Below are 23,329 nucleotides of genomic sequence, written 5' to 3' on the forward strand. Positions count from 1 at the left end.
GACACGGGGGATACCCAGAAGATCCGAGACATCACCATGGACACGGGGGATACCCAGAAGATCCGAGACATCACCATGGACCAGGAAGACATGGGTGAGAATCGCACCACAGTCAATGGGAGCATCTGCTGCGGACCTCTTTGTTAGAACAGGAGCTGCAACTTCAGTGGAAACAGAATCTATAGTTGTAAAAGATGTGTTCGCTGCTGTTATCCACAGGCATGGCGGACGGCCGCACGAGCCGGTGTACCCATTCCCAAGGATTCGTAACCCACGGGTACTTCTTGCATGATGCTTCAGATCCGAAAAACTGCAAATAACCCTCGGCAAACAGGGGGAAACCTACGATTCAGGGGCTGTTGTAACTCTTGTTTATATGCTCGTGTCTTTTGCTCGTTCGAACTGGGGGCGCGCGAAGTACCGACGGGAGTTCAAGTAGCTGCTGTTCTCTGCTAGTGCAACACTTAAGACATCGCCTCTCATGGCACATGCTCTGTTCATGAAGGGATGCATTCTGCGAATCGATGAGTGTGTGCAGACAAGAAGGGATTTGGAAAGCGTTATGCGTTTCTGTTCTCGTCTAAGCAACCCGAGCCCCCATCGCCGCCGCGGTGAGATATCGGGCATTGCGATCACAGCGAAGATACCTGCATGAAAAGACGTGTTTACGGCTATCTGGGTGTTGTTTCTGTGCGGCTTCATCGGGTTGCGGGTTGGTCATTGTAGTGGTTGTTTGGAATCGCAGTGGACTTAAGAGATCCCTCTGCATGCAAATACAAATGTACATAGATGACGGGGTGGAAACAGCAAAGAGAGGGTGGCAGTATAGAGTTTGCTAGACTAAAGAACCTAGGTATGGTTTTGAAGAGGCCTTATTGATCCTGTATTTCTTTCTTGCGTGCGGCGTGAATTCCACAGCCACATATGAGCTCTGGGTTGGGGGTTTCTCTGGGCATATTCAAATCTATGAAAAGGTGAGAACACCGCCCACGGGTTCTGCAGTGTTTCGCAGCTCGGACGGATTAATAATTGTATTGATGCGCTTCATCTGCCAGTTTTTTTCGCTCCGTGTTATGTTTGGCTGCGCAGAAGCCGAGCGAACCAGGGTGGCCAACTGAGGAGGTCAGTCAGACGAAGCTGACGGACTATAACTCCGCATTCTTCGGTGTGCAGATGATACTGCATTGATTCCTCCAGGTGAAGTTTCACATCGTTAGAGGCTGTACAGTGCGGGTGTATGCATGCCGCAGAACTTGAAGAACATTGGATCTAGTATCGAACAACACCTTGTGGATTTGGTCAGTGGATTCGGCGAGAATCCTGGTGAGACGAAATGCCTTTCTCCTTTGATTACTATGAAAATCGTTTGCTCGTCTCTTTTTCTAGCATCTCAATTGCTCAATTCGTCTGTACAGAACGCAAAATGTCTCTGTCGTTTCCGAGACGTTTTTGACGCTCCTTGTCGTTTTCCATCTTTGTTCTGCGCAGACGCCGGATTCGGCGAACGGAAGTTTGACCTTGTGACAGATATTAACGGCCATGTGCCGGGTCATCTCGGCGTGCTGATCACCAGTAAGTCCCATCTTGAATTGAAGCGAATGCGGAGTGAGGGAGTAATAAAACAAAAAATTAGACCCACGCAACTAGCTGTGCAAATGGCGACGAAAACCTCGGGGAATCGGCTTCTTTTCCTTGCGTTCTTTTGCATGCTGATCTGATATCTGTCCTGTGCGTGCGCTTTCTTTTGCAGTGGAGCGCGGTGATTCCAGTGGCCGCCTTGATTAGAACCCCGATTGCCCCGCTTGCAGGAATGTCGAAACACCTGGAAAAGCAAAGCACCTGCGCTTTTCCCCCCACAGCACGTCGCTTGCTGCCTCCGGCATTATTATGCAATAAAAGTATCTTGAAAACGTGCTGCCCCGTGGTTTTTTTTCGCGAAGCGTGGGAGGAACAAATGACTTGATGCAGTGTGACTAGCATGGCTGCGTCACCCAAAGCATGCATAGGGAATTAACGGCATGCTAAAATGAAGTTTGTGACAATTCTCCAAGTGATCCGCTTCCCTATTCCGGATTACTTCTCAATGAAAATGTGATAATTATGGTTGTTTTGTTTAAATTTACCTATTGCATGACGCAGTACCTCCTCTGCCCTCTCTTGCTTATCTCAGCTGGCAGGCAAGAAGAGAGCAGGCAGCTATACAGGGTTTTCTTTTCCCCGTTGATACAGAGGTGTGGCGGTGCAGCGGGAGAGGCCACATAACTTACCGGCCCTAACCCGCAACATATTTGCAGCCCTAGGTTATCCTGCTGCACCTGCGGTCACCATGAAGTCTGATACCCTGGGGCCTTTGTTTGCTCAAACGCGGTACCTCTAAAGCGCAGCACTCGTCTGCTGCTTTTTAATGCAAGCTACCCCTTTGCGGTCCCTGCTCCCTCTTGTCGAAACCGAAGACAGCGCGACACCACATTGGTCACGCTTCGAAGGAGATTTTCCGCTAAATGCGTTGAGGAGGGAAACCTTGTGCTGAGCTGCCTCTGTTAATCTCCAAGACGGTTCCTCGTTGCCTATTGTTCAGCCCTGCATAAACGATGACAGCAACACCGCCATTCAGCACCTCGTCAACCATGCGCTCTCTATTTGGTGGGGGAATACAGCTCCACGGCTCTTGGTAAATGCAAAGCGGGGTTGAGAGGAAGGCATTTCTGAAGCAGGAGAACTCGACTGCAGAACGCTGCATGTTCGTCCGACAGGTCGAGCATTATGCGGCATTCTGGAATAGAGCGCTCAGGTGCGTGTGATGCCTAGATCAGCGTTGGAGTTGGAAACACCCCCGCTGAGTGAAGATACAGGGCTAGAAGATACTTCGTGCGGACGACAGCATGCTGAATGTACCTTCAACGTATTCAGCAAAGGGTCGTCTTCTCTTGCCAGGTGTTTATTTTCGTCCCCAATGTCGTGAAAGTTTTATTTGTGTAAGTCTGTCTGTGTGGGTGTCTGCCTGGCGTCCGTTTGCATTGCAACCGTAAAGTGTGGTATTATATGAGATATTACGCGGGTGTTTGGCTTGTGAATGAAGCCTCTTTAATGTGGGTAATCATTTTGTTGTGAACCAGCCGCCAATTTGCCACTTTGTGGAACTTGTGATATCTGTCATGGGGACTTCTACCTTTTGTCATTTTGAAGGACAATACTTTGAAGGACAATACATAGTGAACCATTTTTAAAGTTAGCATTCAAGGTTGGGAAAACCTACTAGCAGATGCGTAGCTGGATGTACACGCCAACCGTAGCGGCGAGCCGCTGCAAGAACGTGAAGAATAGCGTAGGCTTTCAGCGATTGCAAGGAGACAGGTGGAAACCACTTTATCTAGCACATAGCTATAACTTTCGTTGTAACAGGATGCGGTCGAAGTTTTGCAGCATTCCGCCGCTAGCATTCACAAAATGGGGCAGACGCAGGTTTCTAGCTGCTTTAAGATAGCGATCTAACCTACACTGTGCATGCATGGCACTTCTTCACTACGCAGTAATGCTCGCGTTTGAGGCAAGTAGCTAAGGCTGAAGGGGTTTGCAGGGACGCAACTAATCAAACGAGGACATGCAGGCTGGGCAGTTCCACAAAGAAGTTTCAACGCCCCCAGACTGGAGGAACTCAAATCAGAATGCAGAAGAGAACAGCCGTAGCAGTTGGTATAAAACCCCATTTGCATAGTCTTATCAGAACGGCCCACCAGTAGGGGGTCTCGTCGTGTGGGTAGTTTGATGCGTAACTGTGGAATTCCGAGGGAATTCCACAGTGGCTTTCAGTTAACAGTTACACCATATTTGATAAGCGTCCCTAACTCTCAAAGAGGGACTGGGCGTGTGAGCTTGTGTTAAATATCTAACTGCCGGAAATTCCCTTTCTGTTTAGGGTTTATTTGGGTTCTATGGTTCAACGGCCTAACGTCTACAATATAGGCATTCAGTTGGGGCTTGTTGATGAGACAGAAAGCTGTGCATTTATATGATCATGCAGTTCCTTCTTTGTCGCCCCGCAACGGCATATGTTCCTTCGCACAAGACGGGCTGGCTTTGAACCTAGATAAGCACTCTACCGAGCTGGGCGTTGTTTCAGCAGCACTTCGACTGTTTCTCCACCAACTAGATAGTTTGTTCATTCCGGACATCGCCTAAAGTTGTTCCCCAACAACATGACCAAAGGATTCATAATTCTGTCGATCCACGTCGACGCCGAAGTATATGCAAATCCCAACTCTTTCGGGTTGAAAACATAGACTGATACCTGTGGTGTATTCATTACCCTGTCTGTTTGAGTACTTGAGCAAACCTCACGACGTTGTCGGGCAGAGTAGGAACGGCAACGAAATGTGGGATTTTTAGATTGAAAGGGAACAGCTCAAGCTCGACACAATGAGCTAAGTTGTGTTTCACTTAACTCAGAAATGCATGAGTGCCAGAGGCTTCGTTTTAAGCTACAGGACGTCCCCTCCTATAATAGCCTCCAACTGAGAAGTATGTTCCAAACAGGAACGGTAACAGCAACTTTTCACCTTCATATGCCCACTTCTTGTTGGGCAGCCGGGTGCACGAGGGAGCTTATCGCTTGGGGAGAAAAAAGGGGAGCGCGCGGTCTGTCTGAAGTTGGAACAAGTACTTCTTGCGTGCAAGATGGCTACTGCGGGCCAAATAAGTGTTTAACAATTGTCTACGGCGTCAGTCCATGCTCCCAAATGGGGCTTATGTAGGTTAGGTTGCCTTGCAGGAGTTGCAACGAGATGTGTTGCGACTAATGACTGCATCTGCCTTCTCTCTCCATCGGCCCCAGGACACTCGGTCTCTGTGAACAGGACGCCGGAAGACTGGAAAGAAATTCAGCGGCTCTTGGGAACTCTGATGTTAAATAATCCGACTCCAGTGCAGCTCAACGGTCCTGGGCTAGGATGGAGGACTCTTGTTATACTTGGCAGATCCAGACACCATCTGACATTACACCATCTGTATCCCTAAGCACGCAACCCTACTTTTTCGAACTAGATGCAACAAGAAGAGTAGCATTGACGGCTTTCCACTCGATGCCCACGAGCTCCACAGAACCGTGAGAACTCTGCTGTTGTCCCAGAGAAAGCCCCTTTGAGCAAGGCAGAACCTTCATAGACTTCCAAACAGTTGGGTAGACCGACTGTCTAGACCCTAATATGAGCATAATATGGGCACAGAAGCCCATATTCATGCTTTGGCTTTCACTTCTGCTAGCGTTCAAAGGCGTGTTCCAATCAAATTTGGAAGGACCGAAATACTTGCTGCTCCCCGCAAACCTATTATCACTGTGTCGCAAGAAAGCAACTGCAACCTCGATAGACTCAATATATGGTGCAATGAAAGTCTTACACTATCTCCTTATTATTGCAAAAAAGAATTATAATGAGGAAATGTGGGGACGCATCTCAGGCCCCACATACTTGTGACTATGCGCTCGCGCGCATGGGAAAACTGGGAAAGTATTGAATGAGGGGAACCAGATATGTAAAGAAGCATGCAAGCCAGCTGAAAAGCTCAACTCAGGGTCGATGAATGAAAGCCTAGAGAAAGAGTTATAACATTTACAAGCTGCAATTCGCCTCAGACTCCCCAATAAGAAACATGTTACTGTGAAAGTTGTTGCGAGCCACGAGGGATGGAAAAGAGGCGGCCACAACTCCAGTCATGACACTAGAGGCGAACTCCATAAGAAACCTTGAATTATCGTACTGGCATAAAATCAAGCTTTGTTTCTTTTCCGATTGCATTGTTGCTTACTGCTTCAGCTGCCGAGCACTTCGCATTCCACACAGCTTGGGGGGCGCAGGTTGCTGATAGCTGCTTTATTCAAAATATTTAGCTACTTTACTGTCTACCCTCACACGGTTTCTATTCCGCACTGCCTTCGTCTCCAAAATTCTATACGGGAGGCAATACCCAGTGCAATAATGGTATTTGCCTGCCGCCCGTTTAGAAACGCACACTGTTCTCTCCTTTCGCTGTTGTCGAGACTCTTCGAACAACTTCAGTATCTTGTCGTGAAAGGTAAACAGCATGCCCCTTCATGCTCCTCCACGCAATACCAGAGAAAACTGAACCAAGCGTACTATTCACATTTTCGTGACTTCTCGTTGCGTCCAGTGATACGATATCCACTCGCTCTCACTTTCAAGATTTGACCACCCTGACAATGTTGCACCCAGAACAATCATTCTAAATGCTGTGAAACAGCCCTTACCTCTTTCACTTGGCCCTCTTCATGAGCACATTTTTTGTCACCTACCTTCCTCACAATCTTGCACCAGGAACAATCATTCTAAATGCTGTGAAGCGGCCCTTACCCCTCTCAAAGGGCCCTCTTCATGAGCACACTTTTCTCATCTACCGCCTCTCGTTGGATTGGTTTGACAGATTTCTCATGCGAGAGCAGGTGTGTGCGGGTGCCGCTTCTCGCGCGTCCCATGCTTTTAACTGTTGCAAAGATAAGAAATAGATTGAAAGACAAGTGGAATCTTGTTTCTGGGCAAATGATAAGTGAACCAGTAACGCTGTTGGCGCTTCATACTAACAGCTTCAGCTGTGGACTAAACTGAGTTGAAAGTGAAAATCGCGTTTCAAAAGACCAACCAAATTATGTGCCAGTAGCATCAATACTATACTCCAACACCAGTGCATAAAGTGGAAGGCTCTGCTGCATACACAACATACAAAATAACGAGGGGACGTTTCAACTCTGGCTGAGGATACTCAGCTACAGTAAAAACGTATCTGATGATACTACCGCGCTGAGGGGGGCAATATGCTGAAGGGAGCGAACCCCCGCTTATCTGACATGCGGTCCCTTTTTATTGACATCCCGCTGGCTTTTTTTATGTAGCACGAAAAATGGCAATGACTCAGCCGGTAGTGGCGAGAGAAATGAGCAAGCAATGCACTAAGGATCAATTTTAATTTACTAGTTGTGCGGACGCTGGTTCCGAATGAGGGGACAATAACTCACTTGCAAGACGGATCGCCGCAATACCCTAGTTAGGTATAATTTCTTCTATGTAGCAAATTTTCTCTCTGTAGTAGGAGGATATTTATAGCGACAAATTGGCCCAGAATATGAGGGCATGCGATCAAATGATTTTATCTGTAAGATTTTACATTCGGGCAACTCACGATAGGCTATTCCACTGTTGGTATATAATATATATATATATATATATATATAACATTCCCATTCCACAAGCCCATTATGTGAGACCAGGAAGTACAAATAAGTGGGGTGAAGAAGCAAATGCATGCATCTTGCCTAGCCCGCAAAAAAAATCTGAGCATCAGCTGCACAGTTGGCTTGAAAACGTTATGGCCAATAATCTTGGAACACTGACTCCTTTTCTGTTGGCGCAGGGGATGCGAATGTTGCAGCAAGTGCGAAGAGCTGTACACTCTCCTTGCTTCCCCGCATCTCGCCTCATTAGTGTTTTCTTCTGTCCGTAGCATGCCTAAGATTATCTCTTGATGAACTACTGCAACGTAGTAGCTGCCCACCATGCTCAGTGGACCAATTAGTGGATTGAGCCCGCATCTTAAATATGTTGTGCCGATTGCTCGTGAGCTGCCTGCCATCGGCGAAGCGCAGATGCGCAGACTGCACCAACAAACAGACTGGTAGGTTGCACCACGTCGCCAAAGCGTCAGGCACGAGGTCAACTTCGCAGCCTGTTTCAAGTAGCATTAGCACCGCCTGATCAGTAATACTAACTCGAGTAACCAGAATAGACTTGAGGCGGATCTGCACTCGCAGCTGTCATCTCTTTCTTCCCCATCAATATCCTGTACGTTGCGTGGGAACCAGGGCGTTCCCACCATCGCTTTGTTTGTTCCCTTGGACTCGCTGCTCAGCATCTTGCTTCTCCAGTTCTCTACCTTCTCTGGATTTTCGAACTATGTGGCCGCGCTGGTACAAAGGGAAGCAACGGGCGGCACAGCTGCTCCCCTTTTACTCCCCCCGGAGTTTCTGAGTGCTTGGTTCGCCGTCCGCCGCCAGTTTTCTCTTGCTGTGCTTGTGTACGCTGTGCTGGCATTCATGGGCCCAATCCTCACAGGCTGTATATTTGGGTCATCTTCAAGCCTCTGTTATTCCCCACTGGGGCGACACTCACATCCCCAATTTTCATAGGGTATCTACGCTTTTCTAGTTCGCGGTTGGAATTCTGTTCATTACGAACTTATACCTGGCAATGTAGTGCCCTATGCATGGTTTCCCCTTTTCCCCCCAGCTCATTGCCTTGCCGTCCTGGCAATAGGCCTGCACTGCAGCGCCTGTTTGTGTATGAACCTACATAATTCAGGTGCTCTCCTGAAAAGTGCAACCGTTGCTTCCCTTTCTGAAAAAAGCAATGCTAAGTGCATCTGTGGTTCTTTGGGTACATGCTCAGCAGGAAAGTTCAACTCCCGGTAAGCCCCCCACTTTCCCCGCGTTCAGTGCTAGTCATAGCTGGACTGTCCGGAGAAGCGGGGACATTCTTCATGATGAACGCTGCATTATACGTAGATATTGCGCTCGTTCGAATGCGGCAAGGCACCCAGCCGTTGGTTGCATCCCCATCAGAGTGCAGATACTGATCGATCCCCACTGCGCACGATGAGAGAGAGGGGTGAGTTCTTGCAACACGCTATCGTTACTAGTCAGTGCTATTAAACAAACTATCCAGATGTGGGGGTAAGGTTTGCAGCTTTTACTCGCGCCGATGAACTATGCCGTTATAATATAACTATGCCGTTATAGGCTACTACTGAATCAAAAAGACTTCAGTGTTCTCCCAAAGCAGCACACCTCCCCCACACTCTTCAAAGCGTGACTTACAGAGCCACCCAAGGGACTTGAGTTATTTTTTGTTGCGCGGAGGATTCGGCCTCCGGATTTAGACGGCAACGGACCGTGCTACAAATCATGCTACCAGGCAACATCAAATGCAAGCGCAACCATATGCCACTTTTGCGGCATGTACCTACACTGTAGACCGTTGTTAAAGACTTTCTTTCCCCTTGTTAATAGGTGGCCGGTAAGCAAAGAGCATGAAACACAAACAACATCACACAGGAGCAATTGCACTGCATTGCAGGCAAGGATTCCTTGGTGTCCTGCTACCAACATTTAGGTTTACTTGGCGAGTTAGTATTATTACGTTGTGGAACGTTTCCACTCGACGTGAAGTTTAGTTGCGTGACCACCAGCGCGTTCGCACATTTAGCTGGCGCCCTATAGAAGAAGGCAAGCCTATCTCCACTAAAAATAATCATTTCAGAGGTCCAACATGGGAGGAACACTCATGCATTACTCCGCTGAAGGTGCTCAACGTGTGCGTTTGGTGTGAAGAGCGTTGCTGATTCATGCAGCAGGCTACCGGAACCCCCGTCGATCCCAATGTTCATTCATTGGCTGAATTGCGTCTGCGATGGTAGCTGCGCAACATTAGGAATCTCAAAAATTTTGAGGTTGAGGGAGTTTTTTCGTTTGCTGCACGGAACTAGCTTGAGATGACTTGTCTTCTCTTGCTAACGAGGATCTGTTGACCCTCGGTCAATCCGCTGGACGAATGTTTGGGTCAACTTTACCGCCTTGCCGGATATATCCGTTTGTTATATTTCTACAATGATTCCGTATAGAAGGTCTTTCTTAGCTGCACAGGGAGATTTAGCTGTGGGGAGCTCTCTTTCTGGCATTCAGCCCACCGTTCACAGCACCGGCGGCAAACGCCGTCCACGCAATTCGCCTTTCAGGTTCATTTCCACTGCCGTAATCTCATCTCTTCTGATTTTTCTAATTTTGCAGTGCGCAATGCAAATTATTGGCCGAAGGGAGCCGACGGCTCCATCAAGAAGACTAGCGGGACAGGTACGTGTCCGCCGTATGGTGTGCTGTTTGAAGTTGCTTCCTGCGTCGCGAAATACACCCTAGGCCTAACAGAGTTCTTGTAGATCCTCTGGGAACTTGTACGTTTTCTGTGCGCCGTCTTAAGCAGCCTTAACTCCAGCGGTTCCCAGCCCCCTCCCTTAGGCAGTGCTGAGTACATATTTGCATGCATCAACTGGGGTGTACATTGTCAGCGTTCGCTTGTTTCTGCCCATTAGGGATCTTCCTGTAGGCCCAGACAGCGACGTTATGGGACTTCGGGGGTACAGGGAGGTGAACGGCCCCGTTCTCTCGAAGGCGGCTTAAGGCGTCGCCGACATGGACACCCAGGAGAACCTTCTCTTCCTACTGCATTTTCATTCCCGTGGTTTGTTGGAGGAGGTAACCCGCATTGGGAGGAGCCTCTGGGCGAGCCTCCACCCCCGTATGAAGATTTGGGGTATAGAGAGCCTGATGAAACAAGCACAACCCGACGGGGGACTCGCGGCGATTCAGGTAATACCCGAAGCTGGTTTGGGGGGGATGGAGGGGATGATATGCGCAGTGAACTGCCTGACTCAAAGCCAATGACCAGTACAGAATATGGAATTGGCGGAGGAAGGGTACAGTGGCAGAACGATGACGGACAGGATCAAGGGGAACAAGGACTTGCTGCAGGTGGCGCACCAACTGAAGTGACTAGGGGAAGCGGACAAGGACAGCCGTCAGACAGGCTTGGGGGGGACCCAGCGGGGGGAACCGCTGACGCATCTGACCGCGTAGGACCGCCTTCGCAAAAAGGCAGTCCTACGCGGCAAAGTCGACCTCCCGGGGGGGTGTTGGGAGACGTGCAGCAACGCAAGCGTTCAGTTTCTTCTTCTGGTGAACCCTTAGGGGCATCAAGCGGTTCAGGGGCATGGGCCTTGTGGGAAGTCCCGGGGGCTCATCAGGATCCGCATGACAATTCAGGGGGTCGTACACCCGAGGAAACCGCGACGGCGGGAGCGAGCGGAGGACCTGCTGCAGAGGATGAGCCGGGGGGGGAAGCGGAGTCAACGGAGGGAGAAGCGCAGGACAGAACAGCACCAGCGGCTGCTGCTCCGTCTTCTCGCCGCACGTCTGTTGTAGCTCGATTGAAAAGTGCAGCTGGAGGCGTAGGCAAAAGGGTCAGAGATGCATTGCGGCGGCGGAGGGGTCAATTTCCGCCGCGGGATTTTCCCCAGATTAGCTGCCCAGAGGTACTTCATGAGCCATTCAAAGTTTCACATAGCCGAAACAGCTAAGGGATCGGAGAGAGCAATAAGTAGCAAGCAGAAGATGCTGTTTGCTGAAGTCGTGGTACATTCTGTCTCTGATGCACTACAAAGTATGAGAGGTCGCAAGGAAACGTGATGAAGCAGTATTCACAATCACGCCTGCTACTTCTGATGCCTTCCCTTCGGCTGAGGCTTTCGTTCATCTTTTCGGCTTTCTAGAGGTAACAAAGCCGCATGCAAAATACCCTCCTGGAGGGGCTTTAAACGAGTTCTGTGCGTTCGTGCAGGCAAAGAGGGAACTAACTCATTTGGTTTCGCTTATTGGTAGTTTGGGCAAGCAGCGTCGCGGTCATCGCCTTGGTAGGAGCAGCAAAATACCGTAGTTCTGATGTTGCAGTGAGTGCACCAGCAAGGTTGCATGCCTGAAGCGCATTCACAAGAATGCGCTTCAGGCATGCAACCTTGGGCGGGTTTTTCGCATCGGCAATATCTCTTTAGGGAGGAATGAGCAGGAAATCGTTCTTGTTTTCTTGCCTTTGTGCAATGTACAGGACATTGCTCATTGCTATGTGGTGGCGTATTCTTCGAATTCAGCATTTCCGAAGGAGTGAGATTAGAGCGGCGCAGAGCTTTGGTGTAGCCTGTAGCAGACCGACTTTAAAGATGAGGTGCCTGAGCAGTCTATTCATCTTCTTTTCGTTTCTTGTGCACGCGCGTGTTGATTGCAGCCAGGCTCTAGAGGCTGGCCAGATGAGGAGGTCAGTCGGCAGTACCAAAATCCCTTCAGCAGCTCCCTGTCTCTTGATTGCACAATTCGCGCCGCTTTCCCTGATTTCTGCGGTGTTGCTGTTTGAATGGCTCCATAATCTGATGCTTTTACCCTTTTTTCTGTAGAACTGACAGCTCTCTTGAGGCTGTGGATCTCTGCTTCTCGTCGTTTCGCTCTACGACAAGATTGTTCTGTTTTGTACTTCGAATTCCTTTCTTTTGTGCTGTAGCAGTTGGGCCAAACTGCGGAATATTTGGGTGATTTTGTCTCCATGGTAGTGGGCGCTTTCGGCGACGAGGAGGGTGAGAGCTGGAATGCCCATTTCATTCGTTGTTTTTTGCATTTCCCCATTTTAGTCTTCATTAAATTTTGTATAGGCCATCAACTGCAGGAATCCTGCTGGGCTTGTGAGGAAGCGTTTCAGGCGCGGGCTCAACGTTTTTCGCTCTGTTTTTGGGTGCTGGTGTGTATAGGGGAATGCTCTCTTCAACAGACGCTGAGCTTTGAGAGTGATTCGGACAGTGGTTTGTCGGGTAGTATTATAGTAACCTGCTCAGGTGAACAGGAAAGCTTTTGATATTGAACAACCTTATGCATATATGTATAATATGCTCTTGATGCAGGGTTTATCTACCTGAGTCTTCTTAGTCGTTGATCCCCAGTCAGGTCATCAGGAGATATTAAACAGCAGCTGATGGGAGCAAGAGAAGAAGAACTGTAACTTCGTTTTTTATTCAAATTGTTTCAGCAACATTTGGCTTTTTTTGCGGCGTGTTTATTTCTCTGCAGCTCATCGCCCGGCCCTACGGTTTACAGGCGATGAAAGACGTTGAATCCCGTTACTGGAGCATTCCGTTACAGCCAGGCGAAGGGACCTTTGCAGCCACATACGCCTGCTGGCTTCTTCCCAAGCTGTTGGGGACACCCCCAGCGCGATTATCTTCCGGTTTTTTGTATTTGATGAGTACACGGAGTTGAACAGGCGTGCAGATGGAACGAAGGCCGATCGCTTGGTGTATATAAGAACGCGCTGTTGTGGATTAAGGCAGCAACAGTGCGGTTTCTTGTGTTCGACTTTATCTGCATTTTGGTCTATCTTCTTTACATGCCGGTCCAAGATAGCAGACAGGGTCAGAATATCGTTTTTGAACAGAGCCCCACCACCTCGAGGAATGCAGCTCAAGTTTTGCTGCATGCTCGTCCTTTCTTCTTTCCGCTCCTTCCAAGCAATCTCCAGCGAAAAGCACCCAATGGAGAGCGCCCTCAAGCAGCAGTTATTATGGATTACCGACGACAACGCGGCTTTCAGTTGCCGCGCGATTATCTACAAAATTTCCGACCGACCTGTGCTTCAGCGAAAGGCTGAACTCCAAACCCGGAGTTCTGTTGATGAAATAATCGCTGCAGGTTGTTGCGTATTCTTGGAGTTTCTTTTCAAGCATTTGGCGCACTTCCTTCCGACCGAAACCTTCAAAAGGTTTTTCTCATTCCGATTCTGTAGCGACGGGGTCGTGCAGTATCATTTGATGTTGTTTAAACAGAATCAACTCTGGAGCAAACAGCAACAACACGCCAACAACGAAGTTGTTGTATGCTCCAATGTGCAGTATTATGTAATGATATAAAGTGTCTTTATTCAGAAATGCAACTCGCTTATGTGCTGCCTCACCAGCCACATATGGCGGCTCTCAAAATGCTGTTCAGGAAGCGAGAGTGCTCAGTCTTCTTGGAGAGTATACCGACAAGAGGGAATGCTGTAGAGGAAAGACAAACCTTGTGCTCTTACTTGGGATGATGGAGCTGCTTATTTGCTTTCATTTGAATCAAATAGAGATGGTCGTGGTGCTGTGTTTCAGCAAACGTAAAATAAAACGTTTACCGCTCTTGATTGCCCAGTATAAGGCGTAGCTCACGCACTTAAAAAACCCTAAACCCTAATAAACCCTAGACGCTGACCAGTGAATGACTATTAGGAGTTATGCCGTGGCTCCTACTGAGTAGTGGAACATCTTTTTCTTGTTCAAGTTTGCGCATTCCTCGACGATATTTGCTGGTGTTCGTTATGCTGTATGTAGTGGGTGCACCCACCTCTCGCCTATCAAGACTCTCGTCTTTTGTTTGGTTCATTGCTGCCTACCTCAGTGCCTCCTATGGGCATTAAGGTACTGGAGCAGCTTGTTGCGTTCCGTTTTTTTTTCTTTTGCGTGGGCTCTACAAACACCGCAGAGCTAGCGGTGTCCTCCGAATTGGGAGGGGGAGGCCCCCATTATTTTCACTTTTGTTGTTTTTATACCGCCAACACTGCGAGTGTAGTCTTTTTGCGTTAAGTACCGAGGCTTCAAGTTGCGGATCGGACGTTGGAACAGTTTACTCTATTACTACAACACTACATTATAATACATCTACATACACAGGCGCACAAACCTTTCAGCCTATACATTATATATATATATATATATATATATATATGCTGAGAAGGGTTGTGCGTCTGCCTTGCATGCATTCAAGGCAGACAAGCACTAGTGTGGTAGCTGCGAGTGCTCCTTCAGCTCCAGGGAGATGCTTGGATGCCCTACGATTTTAACTAATGTAACAATGGATGCCCACCAATAACAAAACCCTGTATTATCGGGGTCTTATTTGCTCTGGGGGAGCGAGAAGAGGTGCTTCTCTGCCTTGGGTGCATGCAAGGCAGACACACAACCATTTCCCACCATATGGAAGATATATATATATATATATGTATATATATGTATATATATATATGTCGTTTCCTGTCTGGAGTTTCGTGGGGGCAAGCATCCTTTTGTCTCCTTGTCTCTTCCTGTTTCTGTTTGTCTCTTTCTCTGTTTCTGTTTATCTCCTTGTGTCTCTGTCCCTGTTCATCTTATGATCTCTTTCTCTGTCTTTGCGTCTGTCTCCTTGTGTTTCTGCTTCATTTTATCTCCTTATGTCTCTTTCCTTGTTTGCCCCTTCGTGGCTGTCACACTTCTTCGCCCCCTTCTGTCTTTTTTTGTTTCCTTGTGTGTCTGTTTTTTTTAGTCTCTTTTCTTTCCTTGTGTTTCTGTGGTTGTTCGTCTCCTCGTGTCGCTGTCTACGTCTTTACCTTTTGGCTGTCTCCTTCTTTCTTCGTTTGGGTCTCCCTATTTGATAGAACATTCCTCCCACTCATTCTCTGTCTCCGTCTCTGTCTCTGTCTCTGTCTGTCTGCCTCTGTCTGTCTGTCTGTCTCTGTCTGTCCGTCTATCTGTCTCACTCTGTCTCTGTCTCTGTGTGTCTCTTTGTCTCTTCCTATTGCGTCTCTCTTACCTACCGCATTTGTTGTTTTCCGCCCTACCGAGAGAAAAAGAGCAAAATGTCTCTTTATCTCTGTCTCTATTTATCATCTCCTTTGTATCTCTTTCAGTCTCTGTCTCTGCCTCTATTTCTGTTTCTCTGTCTCTTTTGCAGTGTCTGCCAGCTGGGATCGTCTCCTCCCTAACTGGGATCGTCTCTTCCCCGGCCAAGTTGCTCGGAGTGTATTCGTAGCTGGATGCATAGACAGCCCATCGTCTGTAGGCAGACACTGGAAGCAGAAACAAACAAACAAACAAATAATTATTTAAATAAACAGACAATAAAATAAACAAGACAACACAAATACACACAAACACATGCAGTAATACATCACGCATGCATACACACAGCACTGCATGCAACAGAAAAACAAAACATGCGGAGATTGGCGAGGCTGTTGTTTGTTTTCTCCTACTAAATAGATAAATATAACTTAAAATATTTATTTTTTTAATGCTGTCATTAACAGAATTTACATACTATTAGTATATATAGACTCCGCTGTTCGCATGCAGTGTTGTCTTGCTGCTGCTGCTGCAGTTGCTGCTGCTGCCTTCCGCCTCTCGCTCTGCTGCTGCTCTTCTTTGCTTCAACTCCAAAAATATATTTTAAGTTTATTTCTGCTCTGACCGCCTTGCTGTCTTCTTCACTTGCTGTGTTACTGCTGCTGCTACTGCTGCCGCTGCTGCTGCCTTAACATAACGCACACTGCTGCTGCAGCTGCAGCTGCAGCTCCTGCTGCTGCAGCTGCTGCTGCTGCATTTGAGATGTGCGGATGTTTCCGCTGCCTCCCGGCTTCATAGGGCCGCCGCTGAGCACCAGGCCGAGCCCAAGCGGTTCGCTGTCGGTACCTGAGTGCAGCAGCAACAGCAACAGCAACAGCAGCAGCAGCAGCAGCAACAACAACAACAGCAGCAGCAACAAAGAGCAAACCTTCTCCTGCTGCTCCTGCGCGCATGCAGCCTCTTCGCTGCGTGCGACAGTTGGGGGCTTCAATGAAGGAGGCCTCGTAACTTTTCTTACAGCTGATCGCCAAGCCTTCTCTCTCCCAGCTTCTCTTATCCCCGGTAAACCCTAAACCCTAAACCCTAAACCCTAGACTCTAAATCATAGGCTCGCTGTTTGGAGTAGCCAACCGACTGCACCTGGTATGCTGCTCAGAAAGTAGAGAAAAATCGGGGCTTTAGCACCTTGCTGCTGCTGCAGCAGCAGCTGCTGCTGCTGACGTTGCTGCTTGTAGTGCTGCTGCTGGTTTGTTTGGGGGGCGTTTGAATGCATGCATAGTTGGGGTGTATGTACACCTCAGATCCTCTAGAGGTGGGGAGTATCGTGAACCTTTCTGTAAGACGGAGTTTTGCTGCGGAGGCGAGGAGACGACAAGCAGTGCTAAGAGTAAGAAGAAAGAGCTGCCTATACACCCGGAATCTTTTTGAATAAAAGCTGCAAATGCGGCACCTGGAGCCCTCTTTCATGCATTGGCTCATCCCCTCTGTTCGGGTGTATCTGCAGCTCCTGCTGAACTTTGTTCGGGTGTATTTGCAGCTGCTGCCGTGCTCTGTTGGAGTGTATCTGCAGCTGTTTCTATGTTTTGTATAGGTGTATGGCGGTGTATGCGCAGCTACTTTTGTGTTTTGTTGGGGTGTATGTGCAGCTACAAGAAGAAATCGTTCAAAATATACAGCAAATCGAAGCAGAGAGGCCCCGCCGTCTTGTAGACCCCCTGCTGCTACTTCCAACCAACGAGCAACAGCAACAACAGCAGAAGCAGCAACAGCAGCAGCAGCTGCAGCAACAACAACAGCAGCAGCTGCAGCAACAGCAACAGCTGCAGCAGCAGCAGCAGCAGCAGAAACAGGAGCAACAGCACGCGAACCAGCAGAACTACCAGAACGAGGAGGCTTCGCCGTCGTTTTAATCTGTTGCTGCGGCTTCGGGCCGCGGGGAAGCAGCAGCAGCAGCAGCAGCAGCAGCAGCAGCAGCAAGAGCAGCAGCTGCTGCTGCAGTCACAGCAGCACCCACACGATTTGAATCAGCATCGCGGTGTCTATACACCTGATTTAAGGCCCATATACAGCAACCCGAACTAACAATGGAGCAGCAAGGCTTTACTACGGACGCTGCAGCAGCAGCAGATCCCTCAGCAGCAGCAGCAACAGCAACAACAGCAGCAGCAGCAACAGCAACAGCAGCAGGAGCTTCAGAGGAAGATGCCTGGGCGGATTTGTTTATTTTCCCCCCCATTAACTTTGTCGATGTGCTGCAGCAGCAGCAGCGCTCGCCTCAGGACAGCAGCAGCAGCAGCGACGACAGCAGCAGCAACAGCAATGAGGTGTACGTACTGGTGAATGTGGACTTGGAGGGCTCTAGGCAAGTGCCCTCGCTGCAGCAGGAGGAAGGGTCTCCCTCTCCTGTCTCCGACTCCCCAACAGGGCAGCAGCAACGGCAGCAGCAGCAGCAGCAGCAGCAGCAGCTGCAGCAGAAGGCAGCAGCAACAGAACCGGCTCGGGGCTGTCTGTACAAGTTAGAGGAGCTGTACGTCTGTGAGCCTTGTAGGAGGATTCTCTCGCCGCTGCAGGTAAGAAACGATTTAGGGTTTAGGGTTTAGGGTTTAGGGTGTTAGGGTTTAGGGTTTACGGTTTAGGGTACGCTTATTGTTTTAGGGCCTAGGGTTTAGGGTTCGATTGCTCTCTTAGGGTTTATTGTTTATAGTTTAAAATTTATTGTTTATTGTTTATTGTTTATTGTTTATAGTTTAGGGTTTACTATTTATTGTTTAGGGTTTGGGACTTAAGGTTTAGGGTTTAGGGTTTAGGGTTTAGGGTTTAGGGTTTAGGGTTTGGGGTTTGGGCTGCAGGTGGTAGAAGAGGTCGAGTGCTACGTCTGCCCCGGTTGTTTGGAGCTGCTGCCGCCTGCTGCTGGTGCTGCATGCGGCTTTCGCTGCAGCAAATGTTTTTGCTGCCCTCGATGTTTAAATGGTTTGTCTCTGTCTCGTAAGCGAAAGGAGGAGACAGTTGTGGGGTGGCCAGGAGGAGACGATCCCGGAGACGATCCCGGAGACCATCCCAGGGAGGCGCTGCCTTTCCTGTACAACGACGACAGAGATGAGGATTTAGCTGGTGTCGCAGTGAGACACGCAGCAGCAGCAGCAAAAGCAGAAGCAGCAGCAGCAGCAGCTGCTGCTGCGAACTACGCCTCGTTGCTGGACGCCGAAGCAGAGGAGAAGGCAGCAGAAGCAGCAGCAGCAGCAGCAGCAGAAAAGGCCCGGAAGGCTGTTATCGCTGCATGCGAAGGAGACGCTTCGGAGGTGGAGAGACACCTGAAGGAGACAGCTGGATTTGCTGTTCACGGCGCCCCACAGCGCTGCGACAGTTTGCTGTCTGTTGCTAGCCTTGACTTCGATCTAGAGGAGGAGGAGACACCTGCTGCTGCTGCTGCTGCAGACAGCGATGACGGGAACGACGGAGCAGCAAGAGCAGCAGCAGGAGCAGCAGCAGCAGGGGCGGGGGCAAGCTGCAGCGGGAAGCACGTATATTTTTACTGCTGCAGCTACTGCAGCTGGAGCTCGGAGACAGCAGGTGTCTCCTCGTGTCTACCTGCTGCTCTTCCTGTGTTTGCTGCTCAGGGAGACAAACTAGGACTAGCAGAATATACATTTAATGAGATTCTTGCGGTGCTAGAGCAAAAAGCAAGCGAGAAAGAGAGGAGGAGACAGCTTCAGCAAACTGTAAAGAGCAGAGCGGTTGTAGCCCTTATAGCTGCAGCAGCAAACGCGCAGCCTCGCGGTGCTGCGCGGCGACTGCTACCAGCAGCAGCAGGGACAGCAGGAGCAGCAGCAGCAGGGACAGCAGCAGCAGCAGCAGCAGCAGCGGGACATTGGGGGCTTAGAGAAGCTGAAGCAGCAGAAGCAGCAAGAGAAAAACAAATCAAAGAATTCGATGTGTGGGAGTTTAAGAGACCCTCAAGTTGGTTGTTTGCTGCTCCTCGAGTGTCTCTTGCTGCTGTTGCCTCAGGGCAGCACCTGCGTTGCAGCGTGAGAGATACCCTTGCTGCTGCTGCTGCAGCAGCAACAGCACGAAAAAGAGGTGCTGCAGCACAAGAACACCCCTTGATGGAAGCAGCAGACACGTCACCGGCAGCACCAGCAGCAGCAGCAGCAGCAGCAGCAGCAGCAGCAGATACGGCAGGAGACAACTTTTCGTTGTCTTCTGTCTCCACTGCCTCTGGATATGAGTGTCTCTTCCCTTCTTTCTCTCAGCCGCTTCATGCCGAACAGCTGCTGGTTGATCAGGGGCACCCTGATGTGTCTCCTTTATATTCAGGGCCCCGCGCTGTTGCATTTGCAAGACATCTGCGCATGCAGGACCGTGTGGGGCTGCAGCAGCTGCTGCTGTGTCCGGAGGCGTTTGCTGCTGCAGCAGCAGGTTGCTCCTTCCTGCCTCTGAAGCGCCGGGAGCTGCTGCAGCGACGCAGCAAACGCTGCAGCAGCTGCAGCAGATTTCTTGTGAAGGCTAATCTTGCTCTCGATGGGCTGTCTCCTTTTCGTGTTAACAAGGCAGCAAATTTGTCTCTTCCAGCAATGCAGTGCTGCATTAGCAGCAACACGGGGTGTCTCCTTCAAGGGGAGAAACACTGTCTCTTCTTGCTGCTAACAAGCTCAGCAGACACCCCAGTTTCTCTGCGCTTCAAGTCCCCCACTGCTGCTACATTAAGACGAGCCCTGCACCTGCAGCAGCAGCAGCAGCAGAAACAACAACAACAACAGCAGCAGCAGCAGCAGCAGCAGCAACAGCAGCAAGAGAAGCAGCAGCAGCGCTGGTGGACGGTGGAGTGGAGCGGCGAGCTGTCTGTACAGCTGGCAGCATATGATGAAGTACTTGAAGAGATATCAGCGCAAGGAGAGACAGAAATTGAAGCAGCTGCAGCAATAGACAAGCGACCAGAGAGCGGAGACGCAGTGGTGCTGCAGCGCGGGAATGTTGCATTGCTGCAGCTTGAGGTGTACGTACACCCCAATACTGCCGGTGCTCACGGAGTGCTACCACTAGCAGCAGAAGTGTCTCTTGGGGGTGCAGCAGAGGGGCCCCCGCTGCAGCTGCTGCTGGTTGCTGCTTTAGGGCTAATCAAAACATCGTCTAGTAGCGACTGTCTCCGAATGAAGCGAGCAGACTTATAATTAAAGAAACAAACAAGGAATTCTCTCTGATTATCTACATGCAAACAAAACCCTAAACCCTAAACCCTAAACCCTAAGCAAAACACAGACAAGCAACAAAAGTACGTTCGGCTAGTGTCTCCTTGCCTGAAGAGTCTCCTGGTTGGTGCTGCTGCTGCAGCTTGTGCACTTGCTGCTGCTGCAGCAGCATGTGCACGCGAAGCAGCAGCAGCAGCAGCTGCTGCTGCACCCTATACAGTGGCTTCTGCTGCTGCTACACAGACCGATTGCTGCTGGGAGATAAAATGAACAGCCTCCTAAACAGCAGCAGCAGCAGCAGCAGCAGAGCGCAACCGTTGCAGCAGCGGAAGGGCCCTACAGCTAACATCGGCAACTAAGCGCATACACCCCAACTGTGTACATACACCCCAAATGTGTATATACACCCCAAGGTGCAGGTGTCTCCAAAGGCATTCAAAAGAGACAGACAGAGAATATCTGCTGTCTCTTAGCCTTCCTTGAGATCTCAACTGCGCATACACTCCGGCTAAACAACACAACAGATTGCAGGCAGCAACAGATGCAGTTGCAGCAGCAGCAGAAGCTGCAGCAGCAGAAGCCTTCCACACACATGCACAAGGGACCGCTGGTCCATTGTGCATCTGAGCGCTGCTTCTGCTGCAGCTGTCCGCAGGCTTCATTCCCGCATACCTTGATGCAGCTTGCATGCAGAAGCAGCAGCAGAAGCAGCAGCAACAGAAGCAGCAGCAGAAGCAGCAGCAACAGAAGCAGCAGCAGCAGCGGAGTTAGCTAATAGGCTTATTGTGTCTCTCGTTGGTGCTTCTTCTGAAGTCTGGGGGGCTGAGGCTAACCGGAGGCCTATGATGGAGTGAAAGCCCTTCTTTTGCTTTTTATTTAAGTTTAGAAAGTATTACAATGCGTAGAAGAAACACAACCAGGAAGGAGAGTCATAGGGAGGTGTATATACACCCGAGAGATATTGGAGTAGAGGACAGAAGAGCCTCAGTAGTGTTTGCTTCTTTACTTAAATAATTTTTAAAATGTGTTTAATAAACAATAAAAACCCTAAACAAAACGATGGTTGCTGCTGAGGTGTACATACACACCGGCAACTCCTCTTTGCGGCTTTTGCACATTTGTCTTGGTTAAATATAATAATATTTTATTCCTTTATTCAAAAAAGAGTTATAAACACAATAAAAACAAACAAACAAAGCTGTTTCTGTCGAAGAAAAAGGCTGCGCCACCCCCCGTCTCGGTTGTTTAGGGTTTAGGGTTTAGGGTTTAGGGTTTAGGGTTTGAGGTGTACGTACACCGAAGATTAGCACTGGTTTCCGTCAGTGTTTATTCAATTTCTGACAGAAATAAATGTATAAACAAAACTAACAACGGTGAATTAACCCCCTTTCAAATAAGACACGCTTCCAAGGCAGCAGCAGCAGCTGTTGCTGGTGTTGCTGCTGCTGCTGCTGCTGCTTCATGCTTAGTAGGGGTCTGCAGCAGCAACTGCTTCTCTTTTGAATATTGTAATAAGAAACTCGGCTGCAGCAAACACATTTGTTTGGTGTACATCAGCTGGCCTCTCCTCAGCCAGCAATAAGGCGGCAGCAGAGCAGCAAGCGCAGCAGCAGCAGCAGCAGCAACAGCAGCAACAGCAGATTACTGTCCCCAAGTGTCCCTGCGGCAAAGTAAACCCGCGACAGAAACAGGGTAGTCAAACACATCAGCAACAGATACAGCTCGCCGCAGAGGCAGCTCTGATCCGCAGCAGCAGCAGCAACAGCAACAACAACAGCAACTGCAGCAAAGGCAGCAGCAACGACTGCAGCAGAAGCAGCAGCAGCAACCGCAGAAAAGTGGCAGCAGTAACTGCGGCCAAAGCAGCAGCAGCGACTGCAGCAACAGCGGCAGCCGAAACCACAGCAGCAGCAGCAACAGCAGCAGTAGCAACAACAACAGCAGCAGCAGCAGCAACAACAGCAACAGCAGCAGCAGCAGCAGCAGCAGCCGTAGCAGTCACGACTGGAGGCGGCTGCACAAGCCACAACATCAGCTGCAACAGCAACCGCAAAAGCAGCAGCAACAGCCGCAGCTGGACCACGGGGGGCAGCAGGAGCAGCAGCAGTAGCTGCAGCAGTAGCAGCAGCAATAGCAGCAGCAGTAGCAGCAACCGTAGCAGCAACCGTAGCAGCAGCCGTCGCAGCAGCAGCAGACAGCATGAAGTCTTAGGGCTGCATCTTTTAAATTGTTTAACAGCACCTGCTTGGGTGCGTTGCGACTCTTCGTCGTTTCTTGTAAGTCTTCATAGCCAGGGTGTATATGCAGCTGATTTGGGGTGTACGTGCAGCATATTTGGGGTGTATATGCAGCTTATTTGGGGTGTATATGCAGCTGATTTGGGGTGTATGTGCAGCTGATTTGGGGTGTATATGCAGCTTATTTGGGGTGTATGTACAGGTGTAGATCTGTTGGATTTGTGTGCATGGAGATGCAGTTCTTTTAGCGTTTGAGTATTATTGAGTTGTTTATTTGCGTGCAGCATTTGTAAAGTGTTGAGAGCGAAGGAGAAACGAGCAGAAAATGTACTTCATGGTGAAGTGGTTGTGCGTAGCCATAGTGCGGTCGTTCTTTAAAGAAGTCGCAGTTATTTATAAAGAAAGAATTCCTCTCTATGGACCGGTAAGGCAGCATGCAGCCTACTTCGGGTGTATGTGCAGCTAGCTTCGGGTGTATATGCAGCCTACTTCGGGTGTATGTGCAGCCTACTTCGGGTGTATGTGCAGCTACCTTCGGGTGTATGTGCAGCTACCTTCGGGTGTATATGCAGCTACCTTCGGGTGTATGTGCAGCTACCTTCGGGTGTATGTGCAGCTACCTTCGGGTGTATA

The 23,329-nt window shown here is 49.5% G+C and overlaps 4 protein-coding genes across 4 annotated transcripts; all 4 read left to right on the forward strand.

The window, feature by feature from the left end:
* On the forward strand, nt 1-1,785 carry EAH_00041570 (hypothetical protein, conserved; the record flags this gene model as incomplete). The annotated part of the gene is made up of 6 exons (XM_013391786.1): nt 1-94; nt 539-611; nt 1,090-1,126; nt 1,251-1,323; nt 1,489-1,572; nt 1,751-1,785. Coding segments are annotated over 6 exons (396 nt in total), but the record flags the coding sequence as incomplete, so codon positions are not given.
* An 8,068-nt stretch (nt 1,786-9,853) lies between these two features.
* On the forward strand, nt 9,854-12,509 carry EAH_00041580 (hypothetical protein, conserved; the record flags this gene model as incomplete). The annotated part of the gene is made up of 6 exons (XM_013391787.1): nt 9,854-9,910; nt 10,147-11,145; nt 11,451-11,523; nt 11,715-11,770; nt 12,162-12,234; nt 12,406-12,509. The coding sequence occupies 6 exons, from the start codon at nt 9,854-9,856 to the stop codon at nt 12,507-12,509; spliced, it is 1,362 nt and encodes a 453-aa protein (XP_013247241.1).
* A 3,534-nt stretch (nt 12,510-16,043) lies between these two features.
* Nucleotides 16,044-17,183, forward strand: EAH_00041590 (hypothetical protein, conserved; the record flags this gene model as incomplete). The annotated part of the gene is made up of 3 exons (XM_013391788.1): nt 16,044-16,335; nt 16,575-16,660; nt 16,920-17,183. 3 exons carry the CDS (start codon nt 16,044-16,046, stop codon nt 17,181-17,183), a joined length of 642 nt encoding a protein of 213 aa, XP_013247242.1.
* A 174-nt stretch (nt 17,184-17,357) lies between these two features.
* On the forward strand, nt 17,358-22,951 carry EAH_00041600 (dynactin subunit 4, putative; the record flags this gene model as incomplete). Its single annotated transcript, XM_013391789.1, has 4 exons — nt 17,358-17,843; nt 18,123-20,403; nt 22,017-22,778; nt 22,899-22,951. 4 exons carry the CDS (start codon nt 17,358-17,360, stop codon nt 22,949-22,951), a joined length of 3,582 nt encoding a protein of 1,193 aa, XP_013247243.1.
* Between the last annotated feature and the right edge of the window lie 378 nt (nt 22,952-23,329).

Source organism: Eimeria acervulina, genomic scaffold (assembly GCF_000499425.1).
Source record: "Eimeria acervulina Houghton genomic scaffold, Eah_scaff528, whole genome shotgun sequence".
Taxonomy (NCBI): Eukaryota; Apicomplexa; class Conoidasida; order Eucoccidiorida; family Eimeriidae; genus Eimeria; species Eimeria acervulina.